This window comes from Corvus hawaiiensis, chromosome 3 (assembly GCF_020740725.1).
Source record: "Corvus hawaiiensis isolate bCorHaw1 chromosome 3, bCorHaw1.pri.cur, whole genome shotgun sequence".
Classification (NCBI taxonomy): Eukaryota; Metazoa; Chordata; class Aves; order Passeriformes; family Corvidae; genus Corvus; species Corvus hawaiiensis.
Genome location: NC_063215.1, coordinates 47,775,451 through 47,802,890, shown reverse-complemented (window position 1 = coordinate 47,802,890; position 27,440 = coordinate 47,775,451). Strand labels below are relative to the sequence as shown.

The 27,440-nt window shown below is 39.4% G+C and overlaps 1 protein-coding gene across 3 annotated transcripts in view; it reads left to right on the top strand.

Annotated features, from left to right (window-relative positions):
* CDK19 (cyclin dependent kinase 19) overlaps positions 1 to 27,069 on the top strand; it is a 128,510-nt gene extending 101,441 nt beyond the window's left edge. For all 3 annotated transcript variants that reach the window (XM_048296912.1, XM_048296911.1, XM_048296913.1), the window contains 7 exons: positions 3,540 to 3,683; positions 3,951 to 4,020; positions 5,205 to 5,277; positions 9,150 to 9,247; positions 10,760 to 10,838; positions 14,754 to 15,020; positions 17,821 to 27,069. In XM_048296912.1, the coding sequence (XP_048152869.1) occupies positions 3,540 to 3,683; positions 3,951 to 4,020; positions 5,205 to 5,277; positions 9,150 to 9,247; positions 10,760 to 10,838; positions 14,754 to 15,020; positions 17,821 to 17,952 (863 nt within the window). In that variant the 3' untranslated portion in view covers positions 17,953 to 27,069. The remainder of the gene's footprint in view (positions 1 to 3,539; positions 3,684 to 3,950; positions 4,021 to 5,204; positions 5,278 to 9,149; positions 9,248 to 10,759; positions 10,839 to 14,753; positions 15,021 to 17,820) is intronic.
* Positions 27,070 to 27,440: the final 371 nt, after the last annotated feature.

Below are 27,440 nucleotides of genomic sequence, written 5' to 3'. Positions count from 1 at the left end.
AATTATGTAAGTACTTGAGAAGTATTGTCATAGTGGAAGAATATTTCACTTGAGAACAGGTTTGAATGGAACCTGGGGAAGTTTTTGGCTTTCTAGAGCCAGGGAGCAAAATTGGCTTACACTCAGTTCCAGTGTGAACTTGGGGAAAGTGAGGAATCTGTAAGTCTTGGGAGGGGAGGAGAACTCCAACAAAACAACCCAGCCCAACAAACAGTAAAAAAATTTTACCATGGGTCGGCCCTGAAGCCTGATGACAGTAGAAGAGACTGTAGGAAACAGAGCCATCTTTACAGAAATGGTTGTGTTACTCTGGCAGACTTATTAGGATCCTCCCAAGACATCAGATGGGAAAACATTTAGTACCCAGTGCAACTCTGTAGGACCTTTGTGTCCCAGTTTTCAGTGGGTCTGGGACATAACAAATGGATACCTTCAGTAGTTTTAACTTTGGCTCAAGAGCAGTGAGGTCACTCACCCTCCTGATCATTAGTAGAGGGGAGAGGAGAGAAGTAATTGTTGGATAATTTTTGCCACTTACTTTGGTGCGTGCTTTAAAAAAAGTTTTATTTATAATGAAATTTTTATACAACATTATAAGAAGCTGCTTTTGGGCTAGAGGCAGATGATGTGCATTAGACTAATAATACATTGTACTTGAAAAATACTACTTGTGTGTTTTAAGCTCTGCTCTGTCATTGCCCACTTCTGAGGGGTAGTACATGTTAGTTGGAATATATTTGGAATAGATGTAATAATCATTAATTTTGAAGGATCACAAATGGAAAACCTTAAATGGCACTAGACAAGGACTTCTTTTCCATAGTTAGACCTAAAATTTGTATTTGGTTGACTATTATGAACAGTATAGGAGATAAATACTTACTAAGACTGCTTGTATTTATGAAGTGTTTAAACTTAGCAGAATTTAATGAGGCATTCCTGCTAGAAAAAATGCCACATGTGGTACATTATTTTTTGCAAATAATGAATGTTTTTACAAGAAACAAACAAACTAGCTAATCTTGGCAGAAAATCATTAACTGTGAATCGTATCAATATATGCCAAGGATGTGTTCAAGATGAGGTTACATAAAAGGTTCATGAAGTGAAGACCCTGACCTGCTTGAGCTGCATGGCTGTAAGGCCTTTTCCATCTCTTTAATCTTTTCTTACAGAAGTTAAAGCTTCAGGTTTTCTGTACCAAGTCTTTTGGGTTACTTTATATTAGCTCTTTGGAGATGAAGAATATCTGGCAAGAAGCATAAAGGGTTGAACCCCAGCATATGAACTGCTAGAAAATGTAACAACTGCTCAGAGTTAAAGTAGTCTCATGCTTGACTTGCCCAGTAATGCCATCCCACAGAAAATTATAACACCAGCTTGGGAATTTCCAGTGTTTATACAGACGTAACATCCAGTTGGTAAAATGTCTGTCTTTCTGAATTCTCATAGGGTATAAAGTACACTCTCTGTGCACTGTATAGTGGCTCTGCTCTCACACAGTGACGGTGATGAAGGCAAAACAGAGTTTAGAAGTTTGCTGTGTCACATCAGGGAGATTTCCCAGTTCAGCTTTGCTGTCAGGGAGAATACTAGATTTTACTTTTTTTTTTTTTCTTCATTAAAAGGAAAAGGTCACTCTGGATAGAGCAGTAATGAATGGAATAAGGAGCAGTGGTCCAGCTTCTCTCTCACAATGTGATGTACAGTGAGCACTGCAAAAAGCCACAAAAACTAAGAGAGCTGCCATTCTTTTGGCCTCTAGATAAGCCATCTCCAAAAGGATTTGCTATCTATTATGAAAATGAGTGAATAGATACTGTTAAATGAAGATTCTATTCTTCAATTAATAAGTAATTTCCATTCTGGAGTAGATAATTTATGCCTACTACCCAGGCAGCAATTGTGATTAATATGCTGCATTAGTTACTTGAGCAGATAAAATCTCAACAGCTAAAGATCTTGTTTTCATGCAGATAAGGCTGATAGGAATATCAAAGGAAGATAAAACCTCAAGAATGTGATGTAATGCACAGAGCAAGTTATACCCTGTCAAAACTGTAAAGTCTGAACAAAATGTTATCAGATTTTCCTGTAAGGGAGGTTGGAAGAAAGGGTTATATATACTGGGACACCTCAAGCTCCACACATGATGGAAATGGAACTGACTGGTTTTGGCAAATAGAGTGTGATGGCTTGTCTTTCTATTTCTACCTACAGGAGAGTGGTGCTTTTTTTAAAGGACATCCTGTGTCTTATAAGGCAGCATTGGCCAAACACCACCATTGACAGCAAGTGGGGTTTGGAGTTTCATATTAACCAAGAGGCACTTCTCAGTCTTTTCTTTAGTCTGAATCTAATAAACTAAACTCTGGTTAAATAATTTTGTATCTCATTGACTTATACATTAAAGTTAAATTGCTTTTGTATTTATTCTGTTAAATTAGAAAAAAATCAAAAAGGTTTCCTGGGGTCATTTAATTTAACTTCTATTACTACACAAGTTTCCACACTCTTGTGTTCAGCAGACTATGCTTATTTGTCTGATCTCAACATCTTCTTCCAAAGTTGTATCCCAGTGTCCCAGACACATATTTGTCAGTGTAGCAAATCCTTAAATCCTTTTTAAATTTTTTTTTTTTTCTTGGCCGGTAGCAACCTTCTTCTCACTGGCAAATTTGCACTTTCATTTTAAGATGCATAATTAAGCATTTGGGTCGTACAGAACACTAAGATGGCTGGTAATAAGCAGTAACTAGAATGAATACATGTAATCTGAAAACTATTCTCTTGTAAATTAATGGTTTTGTCCACAATAGTTTTAATCTAAAAAATCACATTAATGAGAATTTTATGGAATAGAAGTTGGTTTTTTTTCTTGCAGTATATAGAATCATGAAGGTAGAAAAGATCTTTAAGATCGTCAAGTCCAACTGTCAGATATGCTGTTGTTTTCTTTATGTACATGAGATGTAGATGAGACAAAGTATTGTTGCTCTGGGAGTCAATTGTCAAGTAAGATTTTAATTTCTTCAAAGTTTGGTAATCACTATATATACTTCTATACTTGATTAAAATTAGGATCTTTTTTTCCTCATTCTAACTATCTTGCACCATTTGGTTTAACATATGGGCCATTAGTCTTTTCCTCGTTAGTGTTTATTTGGTTATCAATTACCTGTTCTGAAATATGTGGTAGAAGTATTATTTCAGTGTATCTTTGTGGGGGATAATCTTTGGTCAATTGTATGTCCTTTAAGCTATGTTGTAAGCAAATATTGTGTAGTTTTCTGCCATAACTGTGACTTTGTTAAATGCTGGACTGCCACTGTACAAATTGGATTTTGAGACTCTAATTTTGGTTTAAAGAAAACATATCTCCAGATTTTACCCTTTTTAATGGATTATATTAATGCATTGTTTTTAAATGTGAAGCATTTTATCTTACTGTGGTTATACAGGTTGAGAAATTGTGCAGAAACAAAAACCAGAGCAATTTGATACAGTAAATTTTATTAATTATCTTCCTTCTTTTGTAGATATTTGGGCAATCGGCTGCATATTTGCTGAACTGTTGACTTCAGAACCTATATTTCACTGTCGCCAGGAGGATATCAAAACAAGTAATCCTTTTCATCACGATCAGCTAGACCGCATTTTCAGTGTAATGGGATTCCCTGCAGGTAATTTATTTTCATTAAAGCAGCAGACATAGTGCTACTGAGTTGTTTGTTTGTTGGGGTTTTTTTCTAAAGGAAATTACTAGTTGTTTTTATAGGTACAAAGCAACTGTCAGTTTGACGGATTTGGAAATGCTGACAATTAAAGAACAATAGCACTGGCCAACAAATAGGAAGTCAAACAACTCCTGTAGTTATTTCTTCCTGAGTATTACTTAACCTACACATTCAGAACTGTAAATGCTTTTTCTTTTTTCTGCACTACCATAGATAAAGACTGGGAAGACATAAGGAAGATGCCAGAATATCCAACTCTTCAGAAAGATTTTAGAAGAACAACGTAAGTGATGATAATGTAACAACAGTTCATTGAGTGTGGTGGAGGCAGAAATCGGCTCTGACTTTTTGGGGAGGGGGTTTTGAAGTATTTGGATTCAAACAGCTGTCCTGTTTGAATTAGGTGGTTTACTTGAATGGTGTTCTCTCCCTCAGCTGCTTGTTAAGAACATAACTGAATAACCTCCTCATTTCTCTAGAAGGGGTTGTCATAAGTGTAATTTAATCTATGACAGGCAGACAAATGAGCTTGCTTAACCCATTTCTACTACATGTTCAAGATAACTTCATTCATTTTGTGGGAGAAAGAATAGGGAAGCACTGGTATTTTTGACAAGCGGGTATGTGAAGACAGCAATGTATTGGACAGAAATTTCTATTGAAGGTAACATGTTCAGTAGGTTGTGATGCAAAGCCTGTCTGGGATCTGCGAATTTTCCACTTCTACTGTTTCCTGGTGCTTTGGCTAAATGAGTCAAGTGGTGATAATTGATCAGAGCTGGTAAGGAGTCACATGGACTTCTTAAAGTAAGGTAGAGGACGCGGATTTGGGAGTTTTTGGATTCTGTTTCCAGCTCTGACATGGATTCATTACACTGGCTTTACATAAGATATGAAGTTTATCTTTTCGTTGAAGCTTCTTTCTTTTGAAAATGTCTTTAGATAACGTCTGGAGTCGTAAATTGAAGGCAAGGCACAGGTTATAAGTATTTAGAGCATTTTTGAGTTTGGGAGCTGTAAGGACTGTATGATTTTCTGCAGGTTGGGGAGACAGAATGGTAATCTAACTGCTCTGCCAAGTTTTAACTGGATGCAACTTAATAGCTTAAATGTTGAGCTGTGACAAACTGCTGAACGCTTTCTGTGGCAGAGTTGCTTTAGAAAAATAGAGTATAAACTTCAAATTGTCTCTCTGTCGTATATCCTTATCAACAGCTTATCCATATACTATAAAAGTTGCCTGCTTCATGGAAATAATCTTTACACAGTTGATTGCTCTCCAGTTGGTGAAAAGCACACTTTATGTGTGCAACTGCTAGGTAAATATCTGACGTGTCTTCTGATAGCAGTTCTTTTTCCAGTTTACTTACTGAGGGTTGGGAAATGTTTCTGTGATCGCTTGATAGAGTTACATGTTTTTAATGCACTATTATTTCAGACATGTCTTTCTTTAACTGTATTTTTCAGATATGCCAATAGTAGCCTCATAAAATACATGGAGAAACACAAAGTCAAGCCTGACAGCAAAGTTTTTCTTTTGGTAGGTGCAACTTGAAAATTGCTGTGATGACAGGAATGAAATTGCATTTCTTAAGCGTAATATCTGTATCTGTTCTCCTATCTCATTCTAATGAACCCCAATGTTAAAGAAAGCTATTTATCACTAACTGGCCATTTTTGAAATGTGTTTTCTTCATACACATTTTGCTTAAACTGCTGGTATTGAAGATCTGAGAGTCTTCTCTAATTAAGACCTGCAAGACATTTGGATACCCAGCCTTACCTTTAGGTCTCCTGTGCAAATAAGAGAGTGAGTATAATATGTGTCTTGATTCTGTGTGGCTTCAGAGAGCTAAAGAACCCCCAAAAGCTAAAAGAGTTTTGTGAAGAAAAGGAAGAGGAAAGGAGAAATTAATTTCTTGTAGTAATTTGGTTTTCTTTTTCTTCCCTCTGAGAGTAGTCCACCACTGTTCTGGCAATGATTCCAGACAAAATCCCTAAATACATATTTGCTGGTTGCCTAGTCGAGTCATCCGTTGTAGGCCAACGCAGGGTTTCTCTGTCTAATACTGCATCATTTCTGGATGCCTCTGTGATTGATGACTTGGTGCTGTCTAAATTTAGGAACAATGTTCAAAGTGACTTTGCTAATGCCATGTACAGGGAGGTCTGTAATGAGGCTCTTAGGGCAGCTTGAGTTTCAGTGGTCTGCTTTCAGTTACAAATTCAGCATAGCAGTCATCTCTCTATGTCCTGGCAAAGATTTGCTCTTTAACTCGTTAGTAGTTGCTGGATGATGACACAAATAGCTGTGGAAACAGAATAGGTTGATACCAAGTGGGTGGAAGGGAAGAATTTCCATAAGAAGAGTGAGACTTGATGAAAAAAAAAAGAACTAAAATTTCTTAAACTCAACTTCCTGGGCATACAGTGGAATCACCTGGAGGGTAAGTCTAACTGAGAAGATGACAATTTTAAGAGACATCATTAGTTAGCACATGAATTTCCATGTTTTCCTAGTAAAAGTGAAATCCACCAGAAAACCTGCTTGCTGTCAGCTTATACTGCTAATTCATCAAGGCTGAACACTGAGTTGAGAGTCGTCTTGGGTGGGTAGGCTGCTTTTCCTAGGGGAAATATTAACCAGATCTCTAAAGAACACTGAAACTACCATACTTTGCTGTTCTTTCTGAATATCATGAAGAAGACTTAGTTCGCTAAGGAGGCTAATTTGTTAGATTTTTCTCACAGTTCAAGGAGTGAATAAGGGTGGTTTAATGATCAGCCACAGAGACGGAGGCTGATCTCAAATCGGGTAGTCTCCCAGAGCTCTGACTAAGAGTGCCCAGGAGTGTAGACTACCTTCCTGATATCTCATTGCTGTACTGGGGAGGTTCATGTATTGTGAAGCAGACTCCCTAAAACTCCTTGTTCATATCCAAGGTAGTTATTTTTATGAGGTAACCTCCATCTTGCAGGGTGACCTCTGAAGACATCTGCTTTGAACAGTCATTGATTGAGACTGTGCTAATGAGTGCAGGAAGTGTGGTGCATGGGGAACAGATGGCATCAAGTAGATAAGTGCAGGATAGCAAGTGACTCTTGACAGAGAGAATGATATTATGCCATTCTGCTGATTGACATTGAATGATAATGTCTACGTGAAGGGCAGAATGTTTTCCATTCAGGAAGAGGCATCTGTTCTTGCTGTCCTGGAAGAGTTACAGGCATAGTATTCATAGCTGCCATGTCAGGCCAGTGGAGCCTGAGAGCGAGCGAGCTTGAGACCTACTGGGAAGTATGAGATTTTGATGAAGTCTAGTCTCATTGGTTTCCTGTGTTGTCTTAGCAGCTGCTGCCCTGAAAGCAAATTGTTTCCAGACATTTTTTTTATTCATTTTCCCCAGAAGCTGCAGATAACCAGACTTTCTCAAAGAAGTTGGTTCACAGTAGCATCACTGATAGGCAGGTTATCTCGCTGAGAGGGATGTTGTGTGTGGTATTACTTGGAATGGGCAAGCTGATTGTATCCTTGCAAGTGAAGCAGGAATGCTAAGGGAATGACCAGATCATTAAAAGGGCCAAGATATCATCAGGTCTTCTGCTGCAGTACATTAACCTTACCCTATGAGTGACAAAGAATACAGGTCATGTTTGGAGACAGTTCATGGTGACAGTGTTATATGGCAGAAAACTGGAGGAGCTTTCTCTCGAGTAGGGCTGCAGCAACTGGGTCTGAGGAAGGAGTCCAGAAGGCAGAAGCTGATGCCCTGTAGTCTTCTGTCAATGATGACATCTGGTACCAAAGATCAGGAGTGGCCTTGTACAGAATATGCATGTTTGTCCCTGCAGTCACGGTGGAGGAACTGGGAAATTTGCGTAACCTGTAGTGGTGCCAGAAGCTGCTGTAGCTGACAAAAAATTTTCACGTAGGGAAAGGTGATTTGAAGTAAAGATATTGAGTACCAAACTATTGTCTATACCGTGTTGTGTGAGGTCACTGTGTAGAGAGCCAACATCACATTTAGAAGTTCCGTTTGTTAAGGTCCACAGAAAATGTAGGGTTAGGAGTTACCTCACCGCACAAAAATACAGCAAATAAGTGCCCATTCAAACCCTCCAGGTGTGTACAATGCAGGAATATCTGGAGGTGTATCTAGGCAAGCAGCAGAAATCCATTTAGGAGTTAGTTGCAAATGAACTGATAGGTGGAGAGACAGCCCAAATAGCTCTGTTTTGTTGTCAGTCTGTTGCCCATAAAGTATGGGAATAAAAAGAGTTGGGAAGGAAATGGCAAAAGTACAAAGAATTTTGAGACCTTATCTATCAAGTCGGGTTAACTACAACTATTGAGAAAGATGATTGCCTGTATTTCCTTTTTTGAGGAGGGTGAGTGTTTTTACTGAGGCTCTTTACTGTAGCATATATATAGAATATGAAATTGTATGTTAGGTTTTTAATTTATTGGAGCAAAAAGCCCTAAATACCCATGCCAAAATCACATTTTTTTGCTGAATATCCAGGCAGTTTTTGTTGGAGACCTGAAAGAGAGTTTGAGCTGAGATGTCCTTTGCAGAAGGATTTTTATTTTCACTACTGGCTTGAATTAAGAGAGTATTGTGTTAGAGCAGGATACTGTATAATGTAATTTCAGCACCCAAATTTCCTACTGTAAATTTATCAGAATGTGATAAGTAAGTAACTATTTAAAATGATGTGATATGCCTATAATTCCTGTTTTATACTACTAATATATTGTAATCCTCTTTTATAGCCTGCTGCAGTCAAAAGCATTCTGGCTAATAAATTTGTGCTTGTTTTCCTCCTAGCAAAGAGGAAAGGTTACTAGGAAGGGTCTGCTCCTCCTCTTTTTTATTTTGGTACCAATTAGACTGGGTTTGGGAGCCGCATGAGTAGCAGAGTGCTCTGATTCTGGAATATTGCCAGTGCATGAAATGAAGATTTATTGTTTCCATCCCTGAAGCGGAGATATGGAGAATCCTGGTCATGTTCAGTCTGTTCTGACACTTTTTTCCTTTTGTGTCAGCAGTGTAGAACAGTATAAAAGCTATGCGCACATACCACAAGAAAAAGCTGTTGTTTAGAAATGATGCTTTATGAACCTGTGACAGCTGAATTTAGCGTTGCTTTAGTGCAGTGGTTCAGCCTGAGCAATTAATATTGCCTGGTACACTTAACTGTTTATTACATGAGAAGTACTTCACAACCACAGTACTTTGATGGATGTGCATTGTAGTTCTTGGGAATTTCACTGAACAAGCAATGCTAACTTAGGCTTGTCTGGACAAGCCAGAAATAATTTAGTAATCCACAATCCAAGACATACAAGTCATAGTTTGAAAAATAATAGTTTGTTAAGCTTTTTGCCATTTTTAATGTTATGCTTTGCAGCTTCAGAAGCTTCTTACTATGGACCCTACCAAGAGAATTACCTCAGAGCAGGCTTTGCAGGACCCTTACTTTCAAGAGGATCCTCTGCCTACATCAGAGTATGTATTCCCTCTTTTGTGCACATTGGGGTGACTTCCTTCTGCTACATGCTAGTCCCTGAAATGACATGATAGCTGAAAAATTCACAGATACCTACCTACCTGTGTCCATAAGAAGTAGAAGCTCAGGCATGCTCATTAGAAGCTGCAAGTGTAGTAAGAAGTGTTTGTATCTACTGGTGCCAGAACTGAGTGGTCATGAAAAATAACCCAGTACCGCACTAGTGTTGTAATTCTGAATGTGCTACCAAAGCCAGAGTGACAACATTACTGCAGTATTTAGAGAATCAATCTCTGCCCTCTTCTGTTCTGCCTTACACAGCCTCAGAGCCCTGTTCTCCATTGCCTGGTTGATTGTGCCTCTCCCTAGGAGTGGGACAGTTCTCTGACCTACAGCCCATTCCCATGCCCTCTTTCACAGGGTAACAGTATGGGAAAAGTGAAGAGATAAATGGCTGCCAAAAATCCCACAAATCCCTTGTTCAGAAGGCTTGAGAGTACAGAATTTATATCTCTGTATATTTTATTGTCATGAAAAGTTCAAATGATATATTCAGCTCCAGCTGGCAGACTTTGTCAGTTTCTCTTCCCAGTTTTCAGAAGCATGGTGGTGCACAGCATTATGATCCGTATGAGCTTGATGCAGGTAGACTTCTACCTTTGCTTTCACTGTTTCCTCAACTAGCAGGCAACACTAAAAGGAGGGAACAGTCACTGGAATGAAAAAGGAGTCTAGTTGAGACTAGTTGGGTTTTTAAAATTTCTTTTTCTGTTTGAAAAAATCAAACTCTACATAGCAGCAAGATTAGGAACTGTTTACACCCTTCTAAAAACCATGTCATGTTGATTGTATTCTGAGTGTTGGCACAGAAATCTAAGAAATTTATACTGGTCAAGACCTACCAGTAATTTTCTGCTTAGTGTTTATCTGATGCTATCCTGTGTAGAGCTGGATAGCTCCCCATGGATTACAGGATAACAGGATGATAAACATTAAGGAATGTTCCAAATGCCATTGGCCAGATGAATTTAAAAGCGATCTTTTTTTCCCTAAACAAGACCTGAGAAGCTTATTGAAAGTAACTCTGCAGTTGTAATTGGCAAATATATTGAAGCCTGTTGTAAGCCAAGGCAGGCTCATAAGACACTAATACTCTTTGGATCAGTCCCTTTATTCAGTGAGCCATGCATGTTCCAACTGGGTGTTGTGGAACCTCTGACACTGCGTTTGTTCATTTTACCATCTGGATCAACAAGTGGTCGTTCTGGCATTTGGGCATGTTCAACCATGCCATGATTTCTAAATGACAGCCTTGTGCCAACAGCAAAGAGATCTGACATTACAATCAGCACCTATCTTGGGTGCTCACACTGCCACTCACTTGTGGAAACAGGATTCGTCGGATAGCAGAAATGAAGTTGTGTGACATGCATTTGTTTTTAACATAGTGTTAAGGAAATGTATGCCATATGTACATATTTGTGGAGTGTTTACTGTTTACTGTGTTTCAGTGTGTTTGCTGGCTGTCAGATTCCATATCCAAAAAGAGAATTCCTCAATGAAGATGAACCTGAAGAGAAAGGGGATAAGGTATAATAAACTCCTTTTTTTGGCTATTTTTTTTACTTCTAAGTGTGCAATAAGAAAGCATGATGGTGCCAAATGGAAAGTACTGAAACATGAAGAGTTAACCAAAAATGTGTTTCTAAGGCAACGCTCTCTTAAAACTGCTTCTCAGACAGTTGAAAAGTGTCAGATGACTTGGGGTGTCTCAGGTGATATCACCAGCATGGTTTGCCCTGACCTGTGGGGAATGAGCTGGAGGGCTCTTCTGTCAGCAGTAGCCTGCTCTCAGTTGCTGTCCTTCCAAGACCTTGCTATCTCCTCCAGCATCACATGATGAAAATACGTTGTGAGCAAATGAAAAGAATGGCATTTTCATTGTATGACTGGCATACATCCAGCCATTTGAATGTAGATGGCTGTTGGGGTCTCAAATAAATAGTGGCAGGCTGCTTCTGGCACTACATCAGAACATTTCATCCATCTGCACACAGTTTCCTGATCATGTTTTAAGGGCCCGCAGACAAAGGAGTAATAAGGACTGTGAACTGTTCTGGTAGCAGCAATCTGCTCTGAATATTCTCTTTCCCATAGCCCTGTAGACATGGGCAAGAACTTGTTTGTGTGCATAATAAATTTTGGTGTGTTTGCAACATAATCTGATCTGCTTGGTGCGTGTAGCTCAGCTGAGCTACGTGACCACAGTGATTGTCCCATAGTGCTGTGAAGGCTGGACAATGGTGCTACAGTGTAGGAAACAGTGTGTTATTTTCACTGAACAGGGTACAGTGAGGCACCAACAGTGATGTATAGCTAACAAAAGAGAAGAGAACAGTCTTGAACTGTAGTTATCTGAGGACTATGGAAGAAGGACCGTTGTCTTTTGGAAAAACCATTTGACTACATGAACGTTCTGTTTTCAGTTTTCTGCGTAGCATGACTAACTAGGAGTTTAAAACTGTATTTCAGAGAGCAAATGTTGTTTTCAGAACAGATATTGCAGATTCTTCTGTACCGAGAGCAAGTGGTAGTATCCCTGAGTTTTGTGTCCAGATAGTTTTTTCCAAAGGAGGAAACAGGCTCCTGAGCAAAAATAGTCATGATACTGATTTGTTTGTAATTGTTACTAGTTTTGCTTCAACTCTTACAGCTTCAAAAAACAAGAAGAAACCTTATGAATTCAAATTACTCTGGCTTTTTTATATTTAAGTCCATGTACTTAAAAGTAAATTTCTGTCTTTTCCCTGGGAGTGTTGCGGGGATGATGACAATAGCATGCTTATATTTAAAACAACCAATATATAAATGGTCTTTGAGATTGTTGAGGACAGTCAGGTATTTATGCACACTCCAAATTAAACTTTTTTTAGACCATTTAGGTAATATAAGTCACACATTACTCATTGAATGTGTTCCCACAGTGTAGAAAGTGTGGAGGTAAAAACTGTTCTGGGAAGTTGAATCTGTGCCATGTTTTGTTGCTTTATGACATAAATGAAAGGGGTTTTTGGGGTTTTTTTTAGACTGGTTCCTTACTGGTTCGTTTTTAAAATTGTAAATATCTGTATAGTCATTTGGAAACCTGGAGAAGTTGTCTGTGTTTGTTTATTTGGAACTTGCATCGGAAGTAACACTTAGCATAAGCATCCATTCTCCAGTATTGTTAACTGTTAGTCAGCAAGGCTAAAATGAGGGTTTGTAAAATATTTAAATTCTGTTAGGCAAGTTTCTGCTAGGTTTGTTTCTAGGTAGGACTGAAATTTCATTTTGGTAATTTGTGCCTGAGAGGTGACATATGGTAATGTGTTGTTAAGTGTAGGCCTTTCACAAGTTCAGTCATTTAGGAACTGCCATGAGCCAGACTGACCTGAGGACAGTATTTTTGCTGGCGAAAGCCATTTTTGTGCAGTAAGGCAGGGCAGCCAGACCCCAGCTGGAGACTGACAGAGCAGGTCTCAGTCTCTACGCAGGCAGCAGCAGCAGTAGTTCCACACAAGAACAAGCTCAGGCTAGTCAACTAAATTTTGTGCTAAAATCTGAAGCACAAAACCTGGGACGTACAATAAACTCTTGCCTTTATTTGTGACAGTCCCTTCAATATTTGTTTACACATTAAAAAATTGCAGTTTTTCAGCTCACACAATAGTAACTGCCTGACTTGCATCCAAACACTCCTATGAAACCACAAATTTCAGAATTCTAACACAAAGAGTACTTTAGTTATTGGTGTTTTGTTTGTGTCAGTGAAGCTCAAACCATTATGAAAAATAAATTGCTTCTTAATAGCTTTTTTTACAAGCTAGTTTGATTAACTTTTTAAATGATTGAAGTTTAAATCTCCCAGGAAGTAGAACCTGACTGAGATGAGATTTGAGGACTACATGCAGGAGGATAGATTATGGGTTTTGCTAAATGTGACATGGAATTGCAAGCCCCCTCTTAAGTCCTTGAAGATGCAAGCCTTCTTTGTAATCTTAAATGAATACATCACTGCAAATTTTGTCTGAATGTATCTTGGGAGGCCATTGTGATGACTGGCATAGATGCAGATCTTTTATGTCATTTATCTGAGGTAACTAAAAGCCTCTTGGTGATGGGGGCATCAAGGATTTTCTGCTAGTGGCAACTGGTTGTCAAGATTTCTGAAAAACTAATAAAGTGAGCTTTTTATTAAAAGGCTGCCATACTAAAGCTTTGATCATTACATAAGTGGATATACTAGGGGGGAAAAAAACCCCTATCCTGGAATGTTCCCTACAGTATATTAGGGGAAGGGTAGTAAGGCTTTTTAATTCAATCCATGTCATTTGAAGGTTTTTTTACATGATGAGCAAGTGACATATCTCACATTTGGAGTGAAATTGCTTTCCTTTGCAATTCTCTTAGGTGGTTTAGTGCTCTGATGGAGGAGCCATCCCTGGTGTTTGAAAGCAAATGAATGTGTTGTCTTTCCCAGAACTGTCTAACCATGGAGGACAGAGTTGCACTCTGTTGATTTTCTGACCTTCCCTCCACTTCCTCAAATACTCCTTTTAGTCTGTAGCCCTCTGAAGCCAAAAGAGCTCTCTATGTCTTTTACTCTTGTGTTCTCCTTCTTAACCTTTATTCTCCCTTCTGTGACACTTTTCTCTGTTTCTTTTCCTGCTAGGTCCCAGTGTCATCTTAATTATGTGGCTTCTCTTCCTTTGCTAGTCTTCTCCTTCCCTTGGCAGATTCTTCTTTCAGTTGTTTCCTCCTCTTTCGTCTTCAACATCTCTGGTCTATTTTCACTTTTCTGCTATTTCAGTAAGATTTTCTGGCGCTATACATTGTTCACCATGCTGGGCCCTATTCCCAGTACAGCACTCCCTGCAGGGTACTTAAAAGCACAGGAGACTGAAATCATAATGAAACCTGTTTCTTGTTTTGCCACAGAATTTCCTTGCAACCAGGAAGGCATGATATAACTTTGGTCTCAATTTGCTTACCTTTCTGGCAGTAATGCTGTCAGCCTTCTTCAGGTGAAAAGTGAAAGTTAGAAAAGTGGTTTTGATTCTTAGTGAACAAGGCCATTGAAGCACTTAGAACAACTTACTGTGGTTCCTTATGTCTGCCACTGAGCACTAGTGAAATTTTGGGTGTTTTGATTTCATTCATTAGGTGATTACTGCTTTATAAATGGTTCCTTTTATCCTCTCTGAGCTGTAGGAGGCACTAGACTGTCTTTCCAGTTCAAGTCCAGCTTGTTTCATTAAAAAAGCGAAATGACCACAAGTGAGATACCCCCACAAGGTGTGCAAGTCTGTTCTGAGAGTGAACTTCACCCAGCATTCAGCCTTGCTCTGTTTTCCCATTGGGCAGGCAGGCCTGCCTCCCCCTTGGTGACGCCAGGGTTGGCAGCTCCATGAAGCTCACAAACCTAGCTCAGAGCAAGTGACCGTGTTGTGTCGTTTCTTCCCTCAGAATCAGCAGCAGCAGAATCAGCATCAGCAGCAAACAGCACCTCAGCAGCAGCCGCAGGCAGCGCCGCAGCAGCCGCAGCCGCAGCAGCAGAACAGCACCCAGACCAACGGGACGGCGGCGGGCGCCGGCGCCGGAGCAGGGGGTGCCGGCGCGGGGCTCCAGCACAGCCAGGATTCCAGCCTCAACCAGGTGCCTCCGAACAAGAAACCACGCATAGGGCCTTCAGGCGCTAACTCAGGCGGGCCTGTCATGCCTTCAGATTATCAGGTACCTCTGGAAATTTTTCTGTTTCTGATATATAGGGCCAAGGGCTAAAATGTCATTTTTCCCCTTCCCCACTGCAAGAACAGATCACGTTTTAATGAATTTTTGATGTAACCTGAGGTGTGCTGAGGTTTTGTTCTGTGATTGGTAATTTTCAATAGAATACCAGTTTGAGTTGTATCTACTGCATCCTGTAAAGTGTTGAAGAGTAGTCCACTCTAGGAAAGCACTTAAATATTTGCTTAACTTTATATTTTAGAGTAACCTTGCTGAAGCCAGTGGATGTAAATGCTGCATTGCATCAAGTTCAGGATATCAGGTCTTGGCATTATTAAATCCCATGTGAGGAGCAGATGTGAGATGATCCTGAGAAGGAGAAGCAAAGATAGAATCAGGCTTTCGCATTTCATTCCTCATATTGTCACATGTATGAAGTGGTGCTGTAGTTTATTCTGGTATCTTTCTAAGTCTGCTTCTAATGTTAAAGAAAAAAATGAATGTAAGCACAGGAATGACAATTCGGTTCATCCATTTGATTCATGCCAAAGTAGGGCACAAAGACATGCATTGTTTCTAATGGGACCAAAGTAGAACAGATTTCATGTTTTCCAGTACAGTAGCATTCATAAGGAAAAGCACTATCACTGAATCATTTTTGAATTTGCATAATTGTATTTGCTTACTAGAATTATATTTTCCACCAAAAAAGTAACGTACATTAACTATAGAAGGCATTGAACTTACCAGGATCTTCAGTACCTGAGTTTATAGTTGCTGGAGCAGTAATTAGTTGAAAGACGAATTAAAAAAAGGTAGATATTAAGGGTAACTTTTAAATTATGTTGGGGCATCCATCTGCTTCTAGCCTCCAAGGGGATCCTGCCTTGGAGAATGGTCTTTTCAGGCTGCTTTAAAGTTAAAGTAAGTAGGTTTTAAGGCGCCCAGCTCTAGAGTTGTCTTGACTTAGCCTTCCAGACCTTCTCCACAGACAATTGATTACTCAGTGCCAGACATATTTCTCCTATTTTTGTTTGACTCTTTGAGTTACAAATGGTCATGAAGGCATTGAAGGCAATTTAAAGAGAAAGACAACTAGGTTTCTTTTTTGAAAAGTTCCAGACAGGCTTCAGGCCTGGACAGATCAGTACAGCTGTCAGACTGCACAGTATTTATGGCTGGTCTGGTTTGGTCTGTACTTTGAGGACTGGTGTGCTGCATTTGATGATATCCATTATAGAATTCTTAACCTGCTCTCTGAATTGTTGGCAGACTTCCCCAAGTTGCTAGCAGTCCAAATATTCTTTTTTTTCAGATTTTTTTTACACTCTATGACGCTTTCCTTCTAAACTTTAACAGAACAGGCATCAAAATCATGATCTGCATGTTTCCTTTATGTCATTCACTAAATTGTGTGGTCTGACTATCCATTTTTATGCGTGTGTTTGGCTATCTGCCTTTAACTTCTAGCTGACTATCTTCTGTTCCAGAAAGGAATGTCTGCAATTTGTCCAAGTCTGACTTTGTTAAAAACAAATTCTCATATGTGGAACAAAAATAAGCATGGGCAAGTTAATGCATTCTTGTAGTCTTATGGCATTAATTTTACTCCATTTTATCTTATTCAGAAGTAGGTAGAAGATTCCCTTTGCTTTGTGTTTCATTTCATTTAGGTCTAAAGTATATGTTGAAGTTTTTTTGTCATTCACCAGCCTCAATATATGTTGCTTTCAGAAATGACAGTGCATAGTTGAATTTTAGTAAGCCTTCCTTATGTGACCTTGGGTATTTTGCTTAACAAGGTGAGGTGATGCTTTTCATCCAGAAAGAGCTCCTATAAAGTCATAGCATTTATCACAATTCTTTTTCTTTTCCATTATAAGTTGAAAAAATTTCCAGAATTTTGGGAGAAATGTCAGGTTTCAGACACTGTGTTACACAACCAGCCTAATTATGTGGATTGCTGTGGGGTTTACCTTGCTGGAGAGTCTCCTGTCCATTCAGCAGTACTTCTCATGCCAAGTGATTTTGCAACTTGCATTATTGGGCAGCTCATGAGTAATTCTGGATGGGGAATGGTTATGGTAATGAAAGGGCAAATTCAGCAGGCTGGAGGCTGCAAGATCAATGAATTTGTCTTGCTGAGGTTGGAGTCCACTGAGCTGATTGTCCCAGATTATGGAGGGGGAAAAAAGACATTCAAGAAAATGAATGTAAGGTTATGTACATATACATGCCCATCTTTAAGCAGTTTTCCTTGTTTGCAGTGGGTAAGGAAGCAGGTTGAGAGTCTCGCTTAAAATTATATTATCTTAACGGAGAATTTTTCATTTAGATAAATTGAGTAACTCCTAAGTCATGGTTGCCTTTTTCTCAGAAAAGAATAAAATTTTTCTCTGTAACATTTAGTATTGCCTATCTTGAGAAGGTAGTTTGTAGCCTTAGCAGTTTGGTTTTGCATTAATAGCATTTACGATAATGATAGATGTAAGTTTAAGAGACATGAATTTTGAAAGGGAGTCTGCTCTCTTGTCCCTTGTGTATTTTTTTCTTCAGAAAATGGGTGTATAGATGCTGTACTTTTAGGTGTCTCCTAGAGTTCTTGTGCGTTTTGTGTGCTGTGTTAAAGCTGATTGCAGATCAGAATGAGGACTTGTTTTATGGGACCCCAAATAGTAGCACTATTTAGTCAGCTTCCCCAAAAATCATGTTTTAATGAGCACCAGAGAGGTTAAAAATTTCCTGAGCTGCATGGTCCTGATAGGCTGGGTTTCATTCCTTTGATCCTTCTCTTTTTTTCCTGCAGCACTCCAGCTCACGCCTGAGTTACCAAAGCAACATTCAGGGATCTTCTCAGTCCCAGAGTACAATGGGCTATTCCACATCGTCTCAGCAGAGCTCTCAGTATCACCAATCTCATCAGTCTCACAGGTATTGAGAGGCCTGATAGGCTGCACTCAGAAAGGAATGGACTAGAAGCCAGAAGACTCCAGCAATATGAAGTTCATAATGATGAGAAGACCAAAAATACAAACTGTGATGCAGAATTAAAATTCATGATGATAAAAGGAAAACTTCACTCACTGAAGACTTCCCCCACCCCTGCCTCATCTCCATCCCTTTACTGCCATAAAGGAGATTCTTGTGAAGTTTTCCTTCCTCTCTGCCCTTGCATGTGCTCCATTGTGGTTACTCTAATGGACCCTTCTGATCTGAACCCAGCACTTAACTTCTTTAACCTTTGGAATTTTGAAGGATTCCTGGTGCACCTTCCTTATGCTGTAGTGATTGCCATAAATCTGTCTTTTCAATCTCTTTGATGGGATTTTAAAGTTTTAAAATCTTGAACTCCCAGGCTTTCAAGCTTGTATATAGTTAGTTTTATACTAGGCAAACCAGTTTAGCTATACAGGTATATTGCACCTTTTTAAAGCACTATGTTATTTTCACAGGATATTACTGTTTTGCTCATGGATGTCAAGAACAGCAAAATTTTACTGTTCCAGAGTATTTTACTATTCTGTTTTTATTAGTCTAGTTTTCAGGCAAAGTATTAAAAATAAAAAATTTTTAAAATTAATAAAATGAAAAAAGAAAAATGAAAAAGAAGAAAACCCACCCAAGTCTCTGCAGCAACAGATATGCTTCATGCTACTGGACTGAACACCAAACAGAAGATTGCTGATATTTCTTAACTCATTCACATTGAATTCTTGAAATCACAGTGATCATGCTCTGAGTAGTTTTAAATTAAGCATTACTTTAAATGAAACCAGGACAGTCACATAAAAAGGAGATGCTTTCAGGATCTGTTGGAACAGGAGAATGGAATGTCTTCCCAGGCTGGACACCAAAATAGTCAGGAAAATGTATTTACTGCCCTCAAGTCTCAGTAGGAATGTGGATGACGGGCTTTTTCTGTTTTTCTGCTAAGTAGCTTATTAATGTGTGTGAGAGTTCTGTAAATTTAGCTTTCTTTCACATTCCTGAGTCAGTTCTCAAAATTTAAAGGTGACAGAAATACTAAGACTTGCAAAAACAAATGCATTGAATCATTTTATGTTAGAATTTATAATTAAGAGAAACTATTGTGCAGTTTGAAAAGCATGTTGAAAATTTTTCCTTTTTCTTGTTTATAATGCATATTCTGTGTCCTTCACATTGCTGTGATTAACCAGATTAGTTACACCAGATGCGCTTGATTGCACTGAAATGTTTCTTTTTCCCTAGAGCAAACATGTTTTGATTGTGCCTAAGGGACTGTAAGTGGATGGGTAGCTGGCAGAAAATCCCTAGTAATTAAGCAAGAGTTCAGAAGCATAATCAGAGGATTATTGTCCAACTTCTGGAACCACAGTTACTCGAAGAGACACAACATATAATTTGGGACAGCTTCATTTTTGCTTCAGCCTTCAGAAATGAGGCTGACTCTTGTGGCAGAAAACCTGGAGGAATGCATTTGGAAAACTACTGGCAGTGTAAAATGAGTGAGCTTCTACAGTTGGTGTCCACAGAGAAGAGGTGAAGTGAGAGGAGTTTCGATGTAAATGGTCAGTGTTCCAGGTTTTTTTACTGCAGAGTGTTCTCTTCTGTCCTGTGCCCAAAAAAAAAACCTGTGTGCCCGTACGCATTCACATTGAAGTTGTGATCAGATGTAGCAAGATGAGTAGATGTGTTTGCTCTGAGGAGAATGCTTTTCATCACAGCTAGTCACATACATGGTTCTACTGGATTTGATCTCCCAATCACATTTAGTGCCCCCTTCCTCCTCAAACTCGTGTTGTTTTCCTACTTTTTCTGAGCAGTTGTTTTGCTTCGGCAATACCTACCATCATGTGATTTTGACAACGCCCAGCTGCTCTGGAAAAGCAGCCACAACCTGCTTTTGTAATCAAATGGATAAGAAGGTGGTGAAAAATTAAATGAAGCAATTGGAAGGAAAAAAATATTTCTGGGAGAAAAGAATCTCCCGAAGGATACTTCCACTGTGTAACCCTTGAAATGCTACATTTTATACATACTGTAGTACCCTGTTTGAAAGAACAGGTTTTAATTGTTCCTTTATTTCAGTGACTCTGGGGTGACATTCTTTCTGTCTCACCCCTTACTGATGTTAGGATGAGGTACTTTTGATCAAATGGATATTTGGCCAATGCCATTAAGTAAAACTTCTTTTATACTTCTGCGATTTGAATGTCACATTCCTGGAAATTAACTTACGGCAAAGTGATTCTTGTCCCCTCCTGTTCTTTTCATCCTTCTGTTCTCTCAAAATTATTTCGTCTTTTCTACTACAGTTATCTAACGTTTCTTCTCCCTGCTGTGACTTGCAGCTGATCATCAAAATTCATACAAGATCAGGAGGTGGCAGGGAACCATATGGTTAGTTAAGGTTGGCTCTTGTGCCAATAAGGCAAAATCATGGTGTAGATTAATCAATGTGTAGAGTGTGAAACTTCACAGCAATGTAAGGTGCTTTAATTGAGTGAGCTTCCAGCTTCTAGAATGACTGCCACAACCTCTCTAAGCTGCACTTGCATTTCTTGCCTTGGTTAGGTTGATAGATGACCACATGCCACTCGTCTCTAGCTTTTGTGTGCACAGGTGAAGCCAAGCTGACTTCCTCCGTTCCCTCAAACTCACAACCAGGAGGAGAGCAAATAAAAGCAACAGTGCTGGCTGCGAAATGTAGGCTCTGCACACTCTTGTAGTCCTTTGTGGTAGTGAAACAATTTGCCTTTTCTTGGGAGCTTGATGCATGCTGCCAGGGTGGGTGGCAGTCATAGTGGAAGAAGCCTTGCTGCCTAGGGGTTATCCCGTGAGGTAAAAACTCTCCACTTTCAGAAGTGAATAGTGCAGTTTGTCATGGGAAACCAGGACCATGTCCTTTTTATGTTATTTTTTGCCTGTGCAGTTTCATTATTACTCAGCTCTGTCTCTGCCCATAACCTGTAGACCCTCACCGAAGTGTTTCACACCTGTACCGAGAGGCGTAGAGCCGTCTCCTCCATCCTGGTGGGAGAGCGGGCTGCTGAGTACAGCTTTTCCCATTGTGGCTCAGAGGAAACAAACGTGGGGAATTAATGGGATGAGCAGCCTGGTCCACGTTGGTGAGGTTTATGTAGCACAAACTGCACAATGAAGGAAAAATATAGGGAAAGCTGCGAGTTCTGCACTGTATCTGTGACACTGTATGTGGGGAGGGGGAGGGAAGCGCATTCATAGCGGGAGGGGTGGCGGGAAGCTAGAAGTGTTCAAATATGTATGATATTTTATATAAACATAATAAGCTTAGTTCCCCTTCATAATCTTCAGGAATGGTACTTTAACACCATTAAGCAAAGAATTGTTTTAGGGTTAAATAAATGTATTGTACATAAGGCCATACGTAATCTTCTAAAATATGTCGCCAAACAGGAGCGATGTGTATTACTATATGAAAAAAGTCCTTAATGCACTGTTATCTCCTAAATATTTAGTAGTAAATTAATGCTATTTAATTTTTTTAAAAATTTGTCTTGTGTAGACACTAAAAAGTATTACACAAAATCTGGACAGAACATGTCCTTTTTAACAGCAATTTAAAGAACTTTTTATATATGTAAGGTAGTAACTTTTCAAATTGTTCTAGTTGTATATTCCCATGTTTACTATTTGTGGAAGTGTGCCTGTCTCTACTCAGTTATTTTTTATCCTAATAATTTCATGCACGCATCTTTCATTTTTGTAGTTTCCATTAGAAATTACTGTGTATGCGCCTGGTGCTGCCACAAAACTTTGCCGCTCTAGATCTGTGGTGGCCACATTCAGCAGTGCCCGTGCCAATGGGCTACCAAAACCACAAAGCAAAATACTTGTTTCTCATTCTAGAGTTGAGAGTTTACTGCTTTTAAGTTGTCCTGATGTCACTCTTGAAATGACTGTTAAAACTAAGCTATGAGTTCATTGCATTTATTTTATATTCTTGGTTGTAATGAAATGGAATTGACTTTGCTTCAGTGTGAATTTTTTTAATAAAATAATATACATTTGTAATAATAATAAAAAGTTCAAATCAAATAAGTGTGCAGAAAAGTTTCTGTAAACATCAACTTTGGGCTACCAATAGGGAAAATACAGGCCACAAAATTGCAGTTGTAATTATATTCAGGATGTTTATGATATCATACACCACACAAAGCTCGCAAAACCTCAGAGTTGAAATCACAGCTTTTAAAATGCCCATGAGGATATTCATGGGTATGTATCTATCAATAGAATGAAACCTTATGGAAAGCAGGATTGATGGAGTGTTCTCTTAGGTTTTGCTCTCTGCTTGTAAGTGTGCTGGCGTGCCACACCAATGTCACTTGCTGAGATTCGTTATTACTTGTGTGACAACCCTATAGATGCATCTTCTGAAAAAGAAAGCTGGTTTACTCTATTCTGGAAATAACTACCTTCCTACTTTCTCCTCCAGCTGGATCTTGGAGCATTTCAAGTATTCCAGGTGGCAACATGGAAAGCATGAGCTAGAGCATATTGGTGGGTTTTCAAAGTGGGGTTTTGTGTGCTTTGCTAATCTGTATGTTTCTGTTCCATCTAACTCTGGATGGATGGATGGGTGGATAACAACTTTCAAAAATCCCGCTTGTCCTCTCTGTAACTGTTGCATGGGTAAGAATGATTGGGGGGATTTACTTGCACTACCAGTTGTCTAAGAAAGAGGCTTTGTTTTTTGATGTACGCTTTACACAAGGGTGGGAATAGGAGTGGCCTTTGTCAAAAAGTTTAGTCTGCATCCCTGACACCTCGAGATTAAGAGCTGTTCCTTCAGTCTCAGTGCAGCTGAGCATTTCCAGCTCTGTAACCCTCATAGTTTCTGCTTCTGTTGTCCTTTTGTTGATAAGGTTGTGCTTAGTCAACAGCTTTGGCTTGGATGTTTCTAAAACCTCCAGTGCCGGCTCTGTCTCAATCTCTGTTCTTTTACTGCACATTTCTCTCTCTTTTTCCTACCTGGTCATGCAGTTTACAGTCTAATCCAGCCTAATCGTACTGATTTGAATTGTGGTGTCCCTTTTTCTGTCCTTGATAGTTAAATAACTTTGATTTCACAGCCACTGAGAAAGTTGCAGAGTGGGTTGTTTATTAATCTCTTGCTTTGACTTGTTGCTTGCTTTGTGTTATTGCCCCGGCTCTGCCATCTCTGTTGCATTAGTTGTAAAGCTTCTCTCTTCGCTTGACATGACTGCCAAAGCCTGCTGTTACGCCATCTCTCTTACTCAAATCAAGACATTATGTAAGTTATCTCTTGGTCTGATTGTCCCACCAGGTCAGCCTCTGTGCCCTTCATTTTTAGATTTTTAAATAAGCATTTTTTAAGCTCTGTTTGCAATTGCCTATTGTTCCTGAAGAGCTGTTGCATAAATTTCTAAAAAATTCCCTCCTAGGTGTCTTCTGCAAACCCCTTGGCTTTGATGTCTACAGAAGTTTAGTATTTTAAGCTACTGGTGTGCAAGGAGTCATACCTATTGTGTTAATGGAAACTGTTCCAGTGTTCATTTTGCCTTCCAGTCTGTCTGCATCCATCTGTCACCACCCTGCACGCCCCTCGCAAGCTCCCTGTGACAAGAACAGTAATTTTGTTCTGATACAGTAGCTTCGTGACTGGGGCTTGCAGCACTCTGAAATACGAATAATAGTCACTGTAATATGGTGTTTTACTGCTGGACAATACACAGTAGTAGTGTTGTCACTTTGCATGTGCTGTTTCAACACAAAAAGCATCATGTTCGTGCCAAATACCAATTTCATCTGGCTAATCACAGAACCTGAGCAAGCATTGTTTCAATAGCCAGCGAAGGTTAATGATGGTTTACCTATAATGTTGTTTTAACAGGTAGGTCCAGCTTCTTTGTTTTCCAGAGAGGTTCATGTTCTTGTTTATGATCACAGAAGAAACCAGAAGCTTTGGCTTATTTTGGTGGTTTTATAGTAATTTAGAAAATTATTATTGCATAATTACTACAATGATTCTTGTCATTTGCAAGAATTATTTGTTAGAACAAGAGTTGTTGAGGTAGATTAAAATCACCAACAAGGTTATGAAAGATGTGTGTACAGTCAGAACTGAGCTGCTGAAATTGCTGGGGGAGTACCACAGCTGTTATGTAACAGATTTCCAACTTAATCCAGAGTAGGTGTTTAAAAAATTATTATTGTTGTTATTATTACTATTATTATTATTGCAAGTCTGAAAGCAATACCAATAATTTTTTATATAATGTACTTGCCTTGGAATAGGATCCATTTTTCCAGCTTGATGTATTGGCATACTGATACGTGTATTGTCGGGACTATAGCAAGCCATTTCTGTGATTATTTTGTGTGTTCTTTGAAGCATCTTGAAGAGGACAGACAGCCTGAGAGTATTTAACTTCTATATGTGCATTGCATGCATAGAACACATGGCTGAATGAAGTATTCAGCAATACATTCCCTTAGCTAAAATGTCTTATAATCATGTTCAGCAAGAAGTTGTTTGAATAAAGCTGGTGTTTGAAATCATTACAGAAATCATTACCTGTGCCCCACTCCATTCCCAGAATGGATTTTTGCTTGTACTCTCAGTAAATGTGATATGAATTAGTAAAGGAAAATCTGAATTTTAAATATTACTTAAAAAAAAATAAATCAGTTATTTGCTACTGAATCTTGGGTTCGATGTGGTAGCCAGCAATAATACCTTTTATGCAATCGCCGTCCCACAAGACATCATGTCTTAAGTATCAAAAAACCCGATATGTGAAGCACTGAAGAAAGGAATTCTTCATACCTATGAGCAGCAGACAAAGTTTTAGTTATGAACCAAATATGCCAAGTGATGTATGGCTCAGACATCCTTTCCATGGCCTGCATGTAAGCCTACACTGGTAAGATTCTTCCCTGTATCCACAAATAGGAATTCCCTGGGATGTTACGGAGGGAAAAGAAGGAGTGGAAGTGTGCAGCCTTTTGATTTTGTAACAAAATTTTAATGGTATCAAGTTTAGGTATCTGAAGTTCTCCAGATCATAATGAAATTCTACATACTTTTAAATATGTATTTTTAACATTTGTTAAAAATGTTTTCTACCCTTATCTGGGCAATGTGGCACAGCCCTGCTCTGAAAAGATAACCTCAACTCTGCATGTGTGACCTGGTCAGGGGCACGGTTGTCAATTCAGAGTCTTGCAGACAATTTACACACGTGGACACTGAACTTTAACCTGTAAGCTCAGGTCACACAGGTGTGTGGAGAAGCAATTAGCTTTTACAGAAAACACACTTCCTTGGCTGAAAGGTGAGCCAGGGAACTGCAAAATTCAAGGCTTAAAGATACTGCAAAATTAAAGGCTTAAAGATACTGCAAAAGGCTCCTGTGGCCCCCCAGTTTGACAGACATTGTTATGAGATGATTGTAAATTATCAGGTAGTAGTATTGCTGCTAGGCTGTGCAGTTCTAAAACATCTATTGTTCTAAAACATCTTGCCATTATTTAGTATCATGTGGAATGAGTGACTTGTGAAAGTATAATTATGATTTTCAGTTTTCAACCTTTTGTAATTCGATGACTTGTTTTTGCAGTGGTACAGAAGAAGGAAGGACAGTTTCCAGTAGTTTGGTTTTGGCAGTAAGACTCAGTACATTAACTTGCTAAGGAAGAGGAACCAAAGGAGATCAAGCTTCTCCCTTGCTGGTATCATCCTTCCTCTGCAGCGGAGGAGATTCAAGGAGGCATATCATACTGTGACATTGTGTAGTAACTGCAGTTCTTGGGAAACACTTGCTTTTGAAAGAGAAATATTTATACGTGCAGCATCACAACGGTAGAAAGTATACTCAACAAAGTTGATAGGAGTGCGTCACCTTTACAAAATTCCCTGCACATAGCAAGCAGACTGACTCGACCACGTTGAGAAGTTTATAGACTTTGGTCTTCCACCCATAAATATGTGAAAATCTGCATAGTTTCTGGTTTCAGAATACTTCCCCTGGTAATAATGGAGCTTTTCTTTAAACATCTGAAAGTTTTCTTGTAGCTTGCAGTATCCCACAAGCATAGAAATAAATCCCTACTCATTTAAGAAACCATGGGGACATCTACTAACACACCCTGGTGGTATGTCCCAGTGAGGATTATCAAGAGTTGCTTCTACATCATGTTGCTGCTAGATGAAAGCTGGACTTCCCTTGTGACTTTGAAACAGTTGGTTCTGGGAAGCAGGAGGGAAACAGCTTCTCTTATCGTCCACCGTGATATTAGAGGTGTTTTAAGTGCATTTGGGTCATCTGAGAGTGTGATGTGTATCATGTGTGAACAGTGGCCATAAGCTTCCAACTCCAAGAACTCAATCTCACACGATAACATTTACATATATTGTCTGTGGAGAAGTGCTCAACTGTGACTTGCTAATGTAAATCTTATAAAATACTTGTCAGTGGATCATGTGTGCCGGAGGACATAAGGAACAACCTGCCAGCTCAATCAGAACCAGGCATGTTCCCTTCCCACCTAACGTGCCAAGCTCATAAATCAGTCGCAGTGCGTCATGCTTTTATTAATACGCAGTGGTTGTGCTATTCCAAGACTGCGTTATCGCTGCTGCTTCTTGTGCATCAGAGATGTGGTAATCCGTCTGTGTTCCGCCTAGCTCCTTTGGGATATTTCGTGTGTGGCTGTGCAGCGCACTGGCCTTGACTCTGGATAGTCTATACGTTACCTTGAAAATGAACTCAAAAGAGCACCACAGCAGCATTCAGGCTTGTCCTTGTGTGGGCTGAAGTTTCTTTACATGTGACATGGCATGCTTACGGAGGGGACACAGGAAGAGACTGGGAATTACTCCTTCTGTGAGATTAGGGATGCTTTCTGGATATGCTACATGTGAATATGAAAACAAAGTGCACTTTTGCTTTGGTATTTCAGGATCTTGCTGGACAGCTGAATTGCGAGAGTACGCATGTTTAAATTATTAGGATATGTCCTAAGTTTGTATAGGCCAGCATGATTAATAAAACTGGGTTGACATTGATAGTTGCTATCACTTCTTAAATTTAAAAAATAGAAACCCAAACAAAAAAACCTAGGAAAGTTTCCTTTGCCTTGCTGCTCTCATGCACATATCCAAATGTGGAGCTAAGGAATAACTCGTTTCCCAAAGATGCGCTGTGAGAAAACAGGATACCCTGTGTAGCCAGCATAGCTATGCATCCTAAATATAACAGCGCTGAGCATTCACGGAGCAGGGTTCAGGTTTACGCCATGTGCCGCAGCCTGGGATGTTCAGGGCCAGACGTCCCCGCCGTGTAACGTGACTGCTTCCTTGGGTGCCAGACCAGCTCCCAGCCCTGCAGCTGCTGGTTGGGAGGGCAGTTACCTGACCCAGACCCACCCCCTCCCAGC